Source organism: Terrapene carolina, unplaced genomic scaffold (genome assembly GCF_002925995.2).
Source record: "Terrapene carolina triunguis isolate 2854851 unplaced genomic scaffold, T_m_triunguis-2.0 Scaffold142, whole genome shotgun sequence".
NCBI classification, from domain to species: domain Eukaryota; kingdom Metazoa; phylum Chordata; order Testudines; family Emydidae; genus Terrapene; species Terrapene triunguis.
The window spans coordinates 1990340-2006513 of NW_020664493.1; the positions used below are offsets into that span (position 1 = coordinate 1990340).

Consider the following 16174-nt stretch of genomic DNA (forward strand, 5'->3'; position numbering starts at 1 on the left):
ATGCATTTAGCTCCAGAGGTTCCCAGGTTCAATCCCGCCCGCTGACAACCAGGATCTGTCAGCGTTACACCTGGCGTTAGCAAGAGTTGTGGGGTTGTAAGCATCTTTTTGCACAGGTTCTCAAATGAGAACTACTTGATAGCAACCCACAAGGAAAGGATCATGGATCAATAGCCCTTCCCACCTCAAAGAGATTCCCTTGGAATCCTCATTGGAATGGAATGACTGAGGGGTTTCTGGCTTACACCTCTAATGAATTAAAAGCTCACTCAACGGGGAAAATAACCTTTAAATGTTGACGGTCCCATTTAAGGCCTTAAAAGAACCTGGCATGCTTTCAACCAGCTGCTGTTGCAGTTCTGTCCAGAGTCTTCTTTTCCCAGATCTGACTTTCACTTATACACAGGAAGCAGAATCCTGTGTATAAATGTAATTAAGGAGTCATATAGCTGCTCCGAATATTTATCTTTTGTCCAAAGCCCCTCACATGTCACCTTGCTCTACAAAAATGGCAATTTTCCTGCCATCTTCCAGCTTATCTGCTCAGCATTTGGGCTTCCTTCTTCATGTCTGTTTTTCCGTGTTCCACAAGAAGTTTGGTGGGTTATCAATTCCTACCCTTAAAAGGGCACAGAAGGCAATCTGACAGGCCATTTCATGATTCAACTTACCAAGTACCATAACTTGCTCAACGAGGCCATCTCTGAAAAGGCATCTGAAGCACTCTATCTTGAACGGGGCAGCAGGAGGTGGTAACTTATTTCGGCTCGTAAGCTGAGAATTCAACTCCTGCAGGGTCTAATAGCTCCTCCTGGTAACCATCTTCTGCTGGCAGGCCACCTAAGCAGCAAACAGCTCCTGCACAGCTTAGGACATTGTGCCATAGCAGAAGGCAGCTGCCACATGCAACTTTAAAATCTAACAGAAGGTAAGTTCTGCTCTGGCTTAGTTCTGCCTCCCCCAAAAGAGCTAAAGCCCTTTTTGATCCTCAAGCTGTTGCTTGCCTTGATTTCCCAGCCAGCCACAGACCAAAAAGGCTCCCCCCCTACAGCATGTTTAGTCCTAAAAGGGTGAGAACCTTGTTACTGTGCAAAGACATCCATTTTTGTAATATATTTTCATTTTGCTATACCCTCCTAAGCTTTCAGTACAACTGAAGCTTGTGGAATGATTTCACAAGCAATTTATACATTGCCATACAACGCCTTAGTGGCATCAAAGTTCAGTGAAACTCATCCCGATGCTTTGGGCAGACAGTGCATGCCCCGTCACGTAACTTGTCTACTGTGCTGAAGAGTAAACATGACTGTTTGGAGGGGACACCTTGTTCGTGGGCTGAAGGGGGTATTATAGATCAGTGTTTGTCACCCTTTTTGATACCAGGGACCAGCATGCTGCTTTCCTAAACTGTATCCGGAAGATCTCGGGGACCGGCACCAGTCCGCAGACTGGCTGTTGAGAAACACTGCATAGATGACCATGGAAAAAGGAACTTCGAAAGTTCACAGCCAACTTATGAATGAGCTCTTTGTAAGAACTGAGGTCAGGAGTTGGGGCTGGAACCACTAGATATTTCTTCACAAAGGAAGGAAAACTAATTTCTTCCTCACGCAGATGGAATTCCTCAGGCAGACAGAGGTTGGAGTGTGTCCAAGCCGCTCCGGAGATGGAGCTAGAATCTCCTTGACCACTCAGTAGGGAAAGACACAGGAATAAGCACAAAAGGGACTTGAGGTGCAATCGAAGAGGCAGAGAGATACTGAACCCCCCACTCAGGGAAATAAAGAACCACAGTGTGTGTGTGTGTGTGTGTGTGTGTGTGTGTGTGTGTGTGTGTGTAAGACCCAGAGAGCCCATCAATGCCAACTGGCAGAGGGCACACCATCTCATAACTCCCAGCAGCCCTGGCACATTCATGACCCCAACTCGCTGTTGTCATCATCTGTATCTAAAAGGTGTCATGTCAGGTGTCATATGCAAACTGGTAACACACTGGTCATTAACATTACTGTGTGGTGCACACATGGGAGGTGTACAAAGAATTATAGATGTGTGCCTAAGCCCAGTCGGTCCTACACAAAGCAACACTGGTTTGCAGGCTTGATTGTGTCTCCAGTGTAATTAGACAAGGTGAGACCAAAGCCAAGAAAAAGCACATTTACACAGAAGGTAAACAAAGCAATCAGGCGAGCAAGGAGGAGAAAATGGCGAGTTAAGAATTTTGAACAGGGCTGGAGACTGCACCCCCCAGGAAGCCTTTCTGCCTCTTCAAACAGAGTCAGTGAACTTTAGGAAGATACAAGCAAAGGCAAAAAGCCATTTTATTATCCATCCCTGAGGGGAGAATAGGGCACAGCACCCTTCAAGCCCTATGAAAGTTGGGTCCCCAGGTCTGGAGGATTAAGGATGCTGATAACTTGGTGTAAGTAAGGAAACTGCTTTGGCAAAGATTGTAATTTGCTAGAATTAAGTTTGAGGCACTAGAAAATGTGTTTTGTTTGTAACCATTCTTTTTCTTTCACTCTCACTGCAAATCACTTAAACCTATGCTCTTTATTAGCAAACTTATTCTTGCTTTATTACAAATGGCTGTGTCACGGTGTAGGTCTTCAGCAAAACTAAGATGCTGGTGTGCATTCTGGCTCTTTAGAGGCAGTGAACATGATAACTGCTGTGAGGATCCCGTGAGAGGGACTGGATGCTGCAGGGGAGGTGGTTTGGCAGAGACTTGGGTTGGGAGGGGCTGTAGTGCCACCCTGCAAGAAGTAACCAGGGCTCCGAGCCAAAGCTGCAAAGCACAGACGAGGCACAACCCCTTACTTGTCTGGATGAACCCCCAAAGAACCACAATGTGTCAAGGCCAACTGTGGTAGATTGTATCAGAGGAAGATGATTAACTCAACAGACGTACATATGAAGTGGAAGAAGTTTATCAAAGCATTGCTGACTTGTGGGGATGGGGAGAAGTGAAAAGATGGAAATGAAGAGGAAGGAGAGGGAGAGATAAGAGTAGGGAAAAACAGGGTCAATAGATTTTTTTTAATTCTTCAGCAGGGAAATTTGAATAAACAAACATTTAAGCATAACAGAGATTTGAAACTGTTCACCTGGAACCACCATGTCCCAGGCTAATAAACTTGAGATCTTTGGCTTCAGAAAATTGCTACAAACACCTCCTCTTCCATTTCAGAATTTATTCAGCCACGTGGGTTATTTCTGGATTAAGTACCCTCAGGTTAGAATGTGTTCCATCTTTTTTAAAAAAGGTTCTGCTGCCACCCCACTCACACCCCCTCCAATGTTTTTAGGATCTAATCTGTAACGTGCTAATTTAAGAGTAATTCCTTCCTGTGGTTTTATGTAAGTTTTTGTTTCACATTTTCTAAATGTATTACATAATGTTCTAATACATTAATCACCATCTCATGTCATAGCAATTTTATTAAAAGCTTATACTTACAAATATGCATTCTGAAGGGATTTCAGGAATTTTTGCAGTTTTCTCTGAACTAGGCTTGTTGAACCAATGGCAACAACGCTTGAGCTGTGTAAAGCAGCTTCCAGCAACAAAGTATCTCTACACAATATATCTTGTCAATTCAGGCATGGATTCTTCTTGTGTTTAGTCCCAAAGAGTTATAAACAAGTTAGTTTTATCACAATATGTTGTGATAAAATACTTAACACAGCCCTATTAAGTTACTGTACCTGATACAGTTCCAATTCCAGAAGAAATTCCAAAAGATAATTCCCCTTACATGAAGTACTGGAAAATCTGTTAGCTATTTTGCAGTTAGTGTTTGCTTATTAATATGGTATCATCTTGCTGAACTCCAAGACTTGGTACCATGAGGTATTTTTCCACATAAAATTGCTAATGCCAACAAGATTGTCAAAATGGGATTATCATTATTGAAAATATTAGGCAGTAAGGAATGTAATTACTACAGTGTTTGAATAGGATAACTGCTAATCACAAGTAGAATCCTGGTACAAATCTCATTTCCAGTATACAAGAAAGGACACAAAACCTTTTAAACATAATTTATATACATTTATGGCTTTATACAATAACAGTAAAGGATTGTTCTTGTGTCTGTAGGTACATCAGGCACTTCTCTGAAAATATCCAAATATGAACTTTAATTCTGCGATGTTACTGAATAAGAGCAGTGGAACACAGAAGTGCTGTTACACCACCCACGAGTAAAATTAGCCATATTTACAAGCCATTCTCTGGTGATATTGCTGGTTTGTGGAACAACCCTCAAAAAGGAGGCTAGTTTTAATGCCAAGTTTTTTTGTTTGTTTGCATAAACCACGCTGCATTTTTACGTAATGATTACAAAAAAACATGACAACATCTTATCTAAAATCAGTTATAAATTAAGAATCCTAGCAATTTCATAATGAAAATATGAACTTCAAATCAGTAAAAAAATAAAAAAGTACTAACATACATCCAGTGGTTTAACAAGTGCAAATTTTATACTATTTTAGAATTGGTCCAATTTTAAGTTCTCTCCTCTTCTTAGGGATGCTCTGTTGACTTAAGCCAATAATAAGCAGTACAACTTTTGCTTATAAATGTAGGCAATTTGTCAGTTTATCAAAGCAGAGCTTTCCAATTAATGCATCTACTACCTAAACATATATCATATAGCTATATTATGGAAACAATACATCTTTATATTTAAAATATCTGAACAGCTCTATAATACAATATACTTTTAAAAACAGTACAAACCAGAGAAAAGTCAAAACCAAAGCTGCATAGGTAAGATCATCTGCACAATTCACAAAGCAATCATTTACAATAATTCTGACAAACTAATTTACTCCAAAAGTTCGGTACTTTTACTTAAAAGAATTTATTACTAGAGGTCACATAATGTTTGCTTTCAAGACAGACAACCTACCCTTCATTAGATTTCACAGTATCCCACAGTTACAAGCAAAAATATTAGAACTTTGACACACAAACAAAATAAAAAGAAAATGCAGAACCAAAATTCCCAACATCTATAAGTATCTATTCTGATAATGATCAAACAGGACTTCTGCAGCCTATTTTAATTAAGGAACTGTTGCATTCAAGTTCATCATAGCTATAAAAGAAAGAATATATTTGTAAGTTATACAGTAGCAATAAAATTATAAGAGGTAAATTGTTAAATGTAGCATGTTCAGCTCCTGCGCCAGAGGGTCAAATTTCAAAGGGTCTCTCTTTTTGCAAACAAAATTGGCACATAAAGGTCAAATAATTATATGACTCAGTACTTCACTTACTCTAGTCAATTGCCATTGGACAGCAAAAATTTTGCACATGCACCAAAAAGGAGGCTCTTTTGAAACTGGTCCCAGGGAGTCTTCTGCTCATGCCATGGCCAAGAGCTGTGATCACATTTCAGATATCATTAATTTGATAGGGAAGATATTAGACAAATGCAGGCTGTTTTAGTGAACTGCCAGCACTGAGCACACACTGTAATTAATATCATAGACTTTTTATGTTTTGTTAATCTTCTCTCTCCTGGCACGTCCCACAAATGATCATGGAGAAGGACAATGGAGAAGATGGGAGCTAAATTGGGATTATAATCACTTTCCAGTTATGGATCACTTGAAAATAGTACAGCAGAAAAATTCATTTCCATCCCTGGAACTATCGTAAAAATTGCAAATATTGTAAGTGCAAAATAAAAATCCTCAGTTTTTTGGTTTGTTTTTGGTTTTTTAATATAAAAAATGTGCAGTAATCAGTGGCAGGCGGGCAGGTTTACCTCCCCATTCATCCCTCAAAACACAATTTAACTATGTAAATACAGCAAATATTTAGCAAGTAAAGGCCCAATCCTGTAAACCCTCAAATAGCTATCAATGGGCCTAATCACCTAAAGGTAAAGGTTTGCAGGACCAAAGCCTTAGTAACTAAAACTATCCCTTCTCCTTAAAACTCTTGTGTTTCTGTAACTTTGCTATTTCACTAATCTTCCCCACTCCCAGAAATGGAGAACAAATATGTCCTTGCCCTGAAATGTTATATAATGGACTTTTATCCCCCATGTAGTTTTATAGTAGCACTTTCAACCCCCCTAAAATAGGGTGTGATGATAAAAATGCTGACAGGCCCTAAAACTAATGCTAAATACAAATGGAAATTCTGTCATTTACTTTAACAAAATGTGAATGTTCTTAAAACAAAGATCCTGCTTTTGAGTCCACAAACATTATGAGACCTCCATGAAATAAATACAACATGAAGCACTGTACAAGCATCTAACAATGAATACTTAACACTTTGTGGTAGTCAGGGTTAAAATGGTAATAGAAGCTGATGAAGTTTCTAAAAATGCATATACAAAACCGATTAAATATTTCCTAAACATGAAACGGAAAGTGTCTGTCTATACACATCACTCTTCTGCCAAAAAATATGGGACAGAAATGTTTTGTATTCAAGGTACTCATTAAGCTTTTCTCTTTCTTTAGTAGCACTCTAAGGTGCTAAGCAAATATCTAAAAATGTTCTCATCCAGTTAAAATACTGTATAAATGAAGGTTATGAATGCTGCCAGATTTTAGATTCTGTAAATTTTTAGGTAGGCTATATAACAAAGTAGACTTTAATTATAAGAACAAAATAGCTTTATAACTATTCCAAATATTCTCTCAAGTCCAACAATAACATTCATTAATCTGGAAATCAGACCCACAAATATCTTTGCATAAATTTACATAATAAAAAGATCAGTAACATACCAATTGCCATTTAATCTATTGTTTGTTTTGAACATTTGACTATTCAATGAGCTTAGCTGGATCTTATTTACCAGGCCTCTCTTTTCTCATATGAAATGTGTATCAATTTTAACAAATACAAGGCAGTTCATACAGCTGCAAAACAAAGTCCACATTTATCTCAATTCATCAGTTCAGCAGAACACGGGTAACTTTAATAAAAGTTAAACTTACTTAGGGCATGAGACCACCACAGTATTACAAAAAGTTTAGTTTTTTTTGGACCAAACAGATATTTAAAAAAAAAAAAAACAATTCTCCATCTACAGCTCATACTGTACAAAAACCGAAAGCACAACATGATGCAAAAGTATTTTATGTGATTATATGGTGTAGTGAATTTGGCACTTCAGAGTAATGAAATTTCCAATGGCACAGTTCTTATCTACAGCAGCACATAACCTGCAAACACTGGGCAAACATCCTGTACAGGAAAAGTCTGTTTGCTGCCAATTCTGACAAAAGGAAAAAATGAGAACAGTTTTATCAAGAAAACTAAAAGAAGGGCGAAGGACATCTTTGGACTACTTTTCTCAGTTCCTGTTGTCAGACAAGTCTGAAGAGCTTTAAACTGTAGCCTAGGAAAAAACAGAAAAAACACAATGAAACAAAATACAAAAGTAATGTTCACAAAAAAGATATAGAATACGTGCTTCAAATAGCTCTAAGTCAGACAATAATGAAAAATAAATATATAAAATAACAAAGTGGAAGTTATTTATTTTACTACTACTGGCTAGATGTCCAAAACTACTACTCTACCTGTCCAAATAAATGCTAGAAGTCTGTATTTGGTATCCTCATTGCATATGCATAAGGCTAATGTCATTTACAACCCATTAAAAAAGCTAGCAAGTTAGACAACAAAGTGATGGTAGATGCAGGCACATGACACTGGAAACCATTAAAGCTTTAAGCATTTCCAAATCTGTTAAAGCCTGTACTTTTCCTTTAAACTCATTTTCAGATTATTATTTTTAAAATAATATGAGAATTTACCTTGCACTAACTCCTAGCCCGACACCCAGCTGTGTGTGGTAGTCTTTACACTGTGTGGAAAACTTTGGTTAGGCAACACACTGTCAAAGTTAAAATCTAATGTTTCTCCATCCATAAGGTCATTACGAATAATTGACTCCATGTCACAGTCCAACCGTTCAATTAACATGTCATCTAAGTCACTGGGAAGCTTCTCCTGATGGAGAGAAACAATTCCCACTCTTCCATAGCCATTGCAACTGTTAACAGCAGCATAAGGGTTCATTGTATTCATATGCATTGGGTGACTCATAGGCACTTGTAATGAAGTTTTCACCGTGGACAAACGATTTAAACCTGATGTATGTGACATGGCGTTCACTGTGTGTGACAAGGCACGACCATTAACTGCAACTGTTGGCTGATTACGTCCTTGGTGTGAGTGGGCACTGGGAGTCATCATTTTGTTGTGGGAAGGTTGATTACCATATGTTGACATCACTGAATCTGTGACCATCAGCACATTTTGGCCCAATACTCTACCACTAGGTTGAGAAACACCAGTATCTACTGATGTCAAGATATCATTGTGCGGCGGAGAATCAGAAGTTAGTAACTCCTTCAGGAGTCCTGCAGGACAGTTATATTGGTTGATCGTTCCATAGCTTGATTTACTGTCTTGAAGAGTTTGCATAGGCATCTGGGGCAAAGAGTTCATGCTAGCTTGAGCATATGTAAATTTTCGGTAGTCTGGATTTGGTGAACCTATACTTGTGGTTGGTGATGCAAATGAATAACCTGGTGTTTGCTGCATCATTGTAGCTGGTGAAGACTGGGTCGATACGGTCAGTGATGTACTAGGTGACAAGAGGTTGAGATTATCCAAAAGATTCTCCATATTTTCAGAATTGCTCATCTCTGAAAGGCTGGGTAGAGTAGAAGCCATTTTGGTAGATGATGAAGGATATACCATAGAGTGCACATCCCCATCTCCAAGGTCATCTTGTTCTGGCAAGATTGGAGAAAGCCTTCCACTAATTGTACTAGCATTAGAGCTAGTTCTAGGTCTAAAGGTACTCCAGTTATCAAAGTCATCATTACTGTGTGAGCTGGGGCTTGCAGGCCACTTTGAAAACTGTGATCCTGGGCTGTCTCCATTTCCTTCCTGGCCTGACTGAAGGGCTGCCTTTTTCTTGGCAGCTCTTCCTCTGCTTTTCGCGAACTTGCTGTTGTTGTCCATGGACGCTGCTCTTCTCCTAGGTGACTTTCCACTCTTTCCTCCTTCAGGGTTGAGCATCCACCAAGAACTTTTTCCTGTTCCTTCATTCTGCACCCTGATAAACTTGCTGTGCAGCGACAGGTTATGACGAATTGAATTCTGAAAGATAAAATATGGGATAAGAAACGGGCCAGTTCTCTTTATCTCAACATGTAACACTTAAATGAGCAGGCCATTCTAACGCTACTTGTGTGAAAGAGGCTATAAAAATAACTGACTGAATTACTGTACAAAACTGAAGTTTCCAAAACACCAAACTTTTAACTGCTGTACCCAGTATCTTTTTTTTAAGAAAAGGAATATTTTGCTTAATACCCTTAATGTAACCTATATTTCAAAACATTTTGCGCATCAAATCTCCTTAAAACACAGCCAGTGGCACTACTAGCAGGTTCTGCTAGAAATCCTTATTTACATCATTTTAACTCCTCCCTGGGAGAAAAGAAAAATCCCTTCAATGTTTTATTTAGTTTGAAAACGTAAGTGTAATGGTAAAGGTTGGAAGAGTGCTAGTTTAGAAATATACGTATTGGTTCAAAACTGGCTTAAACGAGTTAGCCATGCTTTGTCATACAATTAAACAATATGATAAATTATATGTGACATGATAAAAAGAAGAAGAAATTGGCATGTGCCAAAGGCATCAATTTGAAACATAAGGGGACACCAAAATCAGAAAAATTCACTGAAGAACTGGTTCTCAACTTGATTGTACGAGTCCCTGCTAATGTATAGCCTGCATTTAGGCAATTTTATTAAACAAATGTATTTTTTAACCCAGTACATGAGCAACTGTTTCATTTCTATCTATCTATCCATCTCATCACACATACTACCTGGCAGTAATATCACAGCTTCAGGAGGGTTACTGCTAAACAAAGAAAATTTGAATAATTATACTTTTGTGACAAAATATGTATTAACACAACAAACAGTTTATTCACCGGTTCAAAAATGTACCCTTTACAAAAACGCCTAAACGCAGGGCCACATATGAGACTGGATTCATTACAATCAAGTTGTAAAAACCTATTTTTCTGTAATTTCTTTTTTATTTTAAATAAAACTCAAAAATTATGCTAGAAACATGGGATTGCTGTAAGACAGCAACTACAAGGAAATCCAGAGTTTATTAATATCAATGTTGTGGATAGCACTTTAAAGCTAAAGCACGACCCAGCCTCAACAATACAATCATGTAAGCCCCAACCTGCAAACACACACAAGTAGTCCCCGTTAAACTCTCAGAGTCTATTCACATGCATAAGTAATTTCAGGATAAGGTCTCAAGTTAAACAGATAAAAATTGCAATTGCTAAACAATGAGGAAAGAGGGAAGACAAACAGCAGAAAGGAAACATGACTCATGGAGAGTTAAACTTCATCCTTAAAACCATCTTTTTCTCCTTCAACATTTTAGTATGTGAAATTAACCATTCTAATACCCAAAGGCACAAGAGTTAAAGGATGACTGTACTTCTGCAAAGAGAAGAGACTGCTCAAATCTTCAACAGAGCCACTGGAGCTTCTAGTCACCTTCTGAGACATGAATGGCTTCAGAAAAGCCACTGATCCCAGGAGATCCACAGCCAGCCAGAGAACACACTGAAATCTCATGCCGTTGATAAGCAATTTTGCATAGCCTCGCCCAAGGCCCCCATTTCTGCTGAAGGTAAGAAAGGGGTAGCATGTCTACCTAAATGTTCCTGGTATTCTTCCTCAAGTACATGAGCCAAGATCAAGGGGGCGATGAAGCATCAGGTAGGAACCGAATAACTGAGGATGCCACATGAGGAATAGGGGACAGCATCCCCAAAAGACCACCCTCATGCTAAGGCCATCTGGCAGCTGGACACTGATAGGTGGAGGACAGACAAGTCTCCAGCTGCACTTTCTCCAGTCCTGACCAACCCAGGGACCTTTTTCCCCTCCATATGCTGCTGCAGGGCCACAGCCCTGTTACAATTGTGGTCAAGCGGGCCTAGCCCCAGTTGTGAGCTCAATGGCCAGAAACTGAGTGAAAGCTCAAAATGTTACACCACCTACAACAGTGAGTATTGACAGAAAGGGTATGAAGAGATGCAGAAAGACTGGATTAGTGCAAATTAGAGGGCCTATCAATCAGACCCAAGAAGTGTCGTGACTTTTAAACAGGAGAATGGAACTGGAAAAGAATGGATCAAAATTGGTGTGCTGGAAATTAGGCCTAATTGGTGGGCAAAATAAGATCTGAGAAGATGGCTTATTCCACCCATCACCCCCTTTTGAGGTACTTAAAGAGAGACTTTAGGGATTAAAATGGCAAAATGGACTCCTTGGGGATTCCTCAGGAAAGGCTGGCAGGTCTCTGCTTCACTCCAGGGATTGTGCCCTTCTCTGTTGAGCCGCAAGGGTCCTTTTGACACTCAGACCTCAAGACACCAGTTGGGACACCTGACCACCACTGCTGGACCAGCGAGAACCACGGATTGATATATGTGAGATTCTGCTCTGTCCTTCCTTCCCTTGTGTGTTCCTTCCTGTCCTCCTATCTTCTCTCTCCCCCAGCTTTTCAACTGCACCAGCACAATGGAATAAGATGGCCCATCCAGCCCTGCCCAGCCTGAGACGGTCTGGTGAAAGAGGAACCTGACCGAGGCAGCCAGATGACATCCCACAGCAGGGAAGCAAGCCAGAGTCTAGAGCTGTCGTGAGTGGCCTGACAGCTCAAAGCATCTGCCTGTGACTGACCAGCCACCTCAAGACATGAGAACATCAACAAAAAGTCACATTCCTCCACCTTTACTATCTCTTCTTTTCCCCTTGTTTCTGGTTTGTCAAAGGCAGGAAAAGTAACCACCAGTCACAGGGTCAACTCAAAATTTTACAGAACTAACCCTATCTTCCCCACAAAGGATTATGTCACAAAATAAGAGAATAACCAATATCTTCTCTCTGAAAAAGGAACTTTTAATCACAATTAATCACACTGAGTGGTTAAGCCAAACAACTTCATTTCCAAAATGCTTTATGTTTCATTTTTTATTCTCTCTCTCTCTCTCATGTATTCTAATCAATACATTTCTAAATTCTGGCGTGACATTTCTAATGTGTTTGCCAGGAGACTAACCAGACTGAGGTCTATGTACTCAAAACGTTAACATTTTGTCTTTTTGGGCCCACTTATTCCTCTGAAATTAAGACAACCCCCGTTTTCTCAAAGTTACCATCACTCAGCTAATGAGTACATCTCACTGCCTGTAGCAACACCCAGATGGAAGAGGTTAGCTTGCTGACTTGGTTGAGACCACAGAAGGCAACTTGAGTATTGTCTCTCAACCATCTGAAGTCTCTAGCTGCTATGGGACCTGTCAGAGGATTCTCTTTGTGGGGAGGGGCTCTGCCACATGTGGAGATGAGCAAATATTGATGTCCCAGCTCTTCAACACCAATCTCTTTTTATTCAGCTCCTGGGGCCAAAGAAAACAGTTTAAGGAGGGTGGCCTGTTCTCTTGTTGTCTGAAGGAGAAAGACAGAAGCCAGCAAGGGCAGCAATACCTTCCTGGCAATGGCTCTAGCAACTTGGAGCACCTCGAGGGGCACACTGGCCCTCTTTTTACATGCAACGGTGGCAGAGGCAGACCTACACGCAGGTGGAGGTACAAAATGCTGCCAGCGAGTCAGCAGTAGCAGGCTCCTCTCCCACGCTAACTGCTGGAGATGCTTTCAGGGTCAGTTACCCTGAAGATCTTCAAGATTTCAAAACAAAGCTAGCAGTAAGCTGCCAAAGGCTCTGCTGCAAATGTGAGCCACCTCACTGCTGCAGGGAATCTAGAAGAATTTTAGAAACAAAAAAAGTTTAAATTTTTTTTTAAAAAGTAAAAAGTAATCCAATTAAAAATACATATCAATATTAATGCCAGAATTTCCACCCTCCATTGTGAAGGGGATGGGTTTTTTTGTTCGTTTTAAACAGGCTCTCTAATATGAAATAATTAGAATGGGGATATGCCCTTCTTTGGCATACTACTTCTTTCATCTCTGATCTGAGGATATGTACTCTAGTTAGAACAGTGGGGATCACCATTTTTTATTCTCATATAAGGGCCCAGCCCTGCTAGTGATAATACTGCCTGTCGATGCTGTGTACCTCTTAACCACCATCATCCTTTCTGGGAGTTTAAGGCTCTCAGCACCTTGCTGGACCCAGACTGAATGCCCTTCTCTTCACCACACCTGGCATCTCATCTACTGGCTATAAGCCAATGAGGGCCAAACAACTCCTTTGGCAGTCCAAATGTCACTTTTTGGTTGACCATAAATTTCACTGTTGCCCCTGCTACAGGTTGAACTCACTGTAGATCAGAATATTCAACCAAGGTCTCCCATGTGGCAACAGAGAGTCAATCATTTCAAGTATCTGGATCTCCTAGAAAATCCAGACAAACTCAGTCCTTTGTTACCACTTTTGAGATGTAGCTGAATTAAAGGCTGATAAAATTACAGATTTAGAAATGTTAAAAGAAAATTATTCTGCAAGGCTGTTGATTAAAAACCTTCTGCACTAGTTCATTTTTATTGTATTTTGTAAACATACTCCATCTTGGCACAGATATAGTGTTTACTATTAAAAAAAAAAAAGCATCAAACACATAAAACACTAGGCCATAGAAATGCAGCAACATTTAACTCCTCCTTCCCTAAAAAAAAAAAGTGTTAAATATTTAAGAAATTACTGCAATTCCTTAGTCATCAGAAATGTTATAAACTAGTATTATTGTACTGAGGACATTTGAGGTCACTCTTTGAGTAACAGAGCTGTCTCCTAACTTTGCCAACAATAAAAAAATTTTTCCTAACAGGAAAAAGTTTGCAGCACAGAGCTTGTTACATAAATTCCTGTTTTTCACACAGCCAGCAGGACATTAAAGAAGCTATGATTTACTAACTTGGAAAAAGTGTTGAAGAGGTAAAGCTTGTGAAAATATGCACTGCTGTTAAATGATGTTGTGTCTACAGACCTTTGCCAGACACAAACATGACTGATAAAAGTATAGTTTCAGCAATGGAACTTGGCAGCAAGATGAGCAAGTGTGGTTGTCAAGATTCAGAGGCATTCATTTCTGAACCACCAGCCAAGCTCCTATGTATAGCTATTTTGCTGCGGATCACTTTAAAACTGTTTTTTAAAATTTAATTTGAAGTCAAACCTTTAAACTTGATTTGAAAGACATGAAATGCAAATTGTATTTAAACTGATTTTATGTGCAAAAGCTAAGTATGCCAGTTAAATTTCAGAGCATACGAGCTGGAATTTTATCAAAAGCTAATTATGAATATGGTAGGACTCCTGCCACCTGTGGGGTGCTCCTTGGGATGGATTCTATATCTGTGATCCTAAAAGAAAGTTAATGAAGTCTTCAGTTCTATTTGACCTTTGGGGGAAAAAAAAGAAAAAAAAACTGGCTCTGCTGTATTTCAGTATAGACTATGGTTTATGACTATGGTTGCCATTATTTACTTATTTGAGAGTCAAAGTGTACAACTGTAATTAACAAATAGAGTACTAACTTTGTAATTAGCAAATAGCAGCTAATAAAATTTAGGAGGACCCGTGGAAGCTATTTGTTTCTGTCAGTGCACAAATTTTTTCAGCTATAATTTACTTCAACTAATTTTAAAATGAGGTAAAAATCTCCCCTTTCCCCTGTGACACATATACTGAATTTAAGGCAAGGATACGAATGTGTTAAAAAAAACAAGCAATCCAAAATTAATTGGCAGATGCCTGAAAACTATACCTTTCTTCATTTTCCAGACTTCTCTAAAGGGAGAATACCCCCTGCCCCCCCCCTTTTTTTGGGTTAGATTTCACATTGTTTGCAAAATAAACTGTTCTCTGAAGTCATATTTTTTGTTAACTGGGTGGAGCAAGGGACATTTGAGAAAACATCTCCACTGCAGTATATCCGGATTAATAAATATGGACAAGCCTACAAGCTTAAGAGAAATATGTACAATTAGGTTGGTTTTATTTTCTCCATACTGAAAGATGATGCAAACATGGGACTGAGAAGTAGGAAAGATAGGTAACTTACTCGACAAGAACTATGGTTCAAGATGATGTCAATGTGCATCCCACTATAGCCACGCGTGCACCTTATGTGCATAAGATCTAAGTGTTTTGAATAGCACTGGCCATTAGAGCTGTGCATGCATCCTCTGCCTCCTCATGATATCTTACAAGTCCATAAACGGTGGGGCAGCCACAATCCTTCCTCAGTTCCCCTCACAACTGTCAGTGGCCTGGCCTGGACAGGAATGTCTCTGGGGAGAGTGATCTCTTCCTGTTCCTAGAGTGTACTGGAGATCGGCTGCTAGAAGAATGTGAAGGGCAAACCCCAATACATCCTGTAGGGCCCCAGCAACATGCCATAAGGATGTGGCAGACTTGTTTAATATTAGCTAGTCAACGCCATTCCTGATGGAGCAGCAGCAGAGCCCCGTAGGGAGAGTCCATGGGTCTTTCAGTGATGCCACCTATGGATCTCAGATGAGAGGGTTATTTGCTCAAAGGAGGTGAGTACATGCGCCTTGGTGATCAAAGGAAAGAGTAGATTTCCTTTTGAGGTGGCACTAAGGTATATGGTGCTCTCAGCACCAGGATCTTCACTGGTACCAGTAAGTGCCTCTGTATCAAAACAGAATCCTGGTTCTTGTAGGAGCATATCAAGTAGCGTTGGTTCAGGTGTAGGCGTTGATGCTGCATCCTTGGATCACTGGCACTGGGGTTGGTGTTGGAGGCATTTTTCTGTCCCGCAGACCACTCTGTATCACCAGCTCTCCGTGCCACCTGGGGCTTAGTAGTTCTCTCTCGTGAGGCCTTAAGAAGACTGACCATGTGTGAAGGCACTGAGCGACACCTGGATTCTCTGCCTCGGTGTTCAGTGGCCTCTCTTGGTGCTGGACTTCAGTAGTGGAAATATCAGCATCTGTTTGGTGCTGGTGTGGTCTTCTCTGCTGGTGGGTTCTGCTTTGGTGCTGGTATCAGTGCTAATGCTGGTCTTCGGTGTCATGTTTGCCAGATGGTAAGCTAGACAAAGCTGGTTTGTCCAGTACCAAACCTCTGGTGACTTT

At 40.0% G+C, this 16174-nt stretch overlaps 1 protein-coding gene across 1 annotated transcript in view; it reads right to left on the reverse strand.

Annotated features, from left to right (window-relative positions):
• Positions 1-7050: 7050 nt before the first annotated feature.
• LOC113406870 (forkhead box protein O1-like) overlaps positions 7051-16174 on the reverse strand; it is a 93852-nt gene continuing 84728 nt past the window's right edge. Inside the window, exons 2-3 of the mRNA XM_026653669.2 lie at positions 7801-9157; positions 7051-7379 (exon numbers count right to left, since the gene is read on the reverse strand). Of these exons, the coding sequence (XP_026509454.1) occupies positions 7814-9157 (1344 nt within the window). The 3' untranslated portion in view covers positions 7051-7379; positions 7801-7813. The remainder of the gene's footprint in view (positions 7380-7800; positions 9158-16174) is intronic.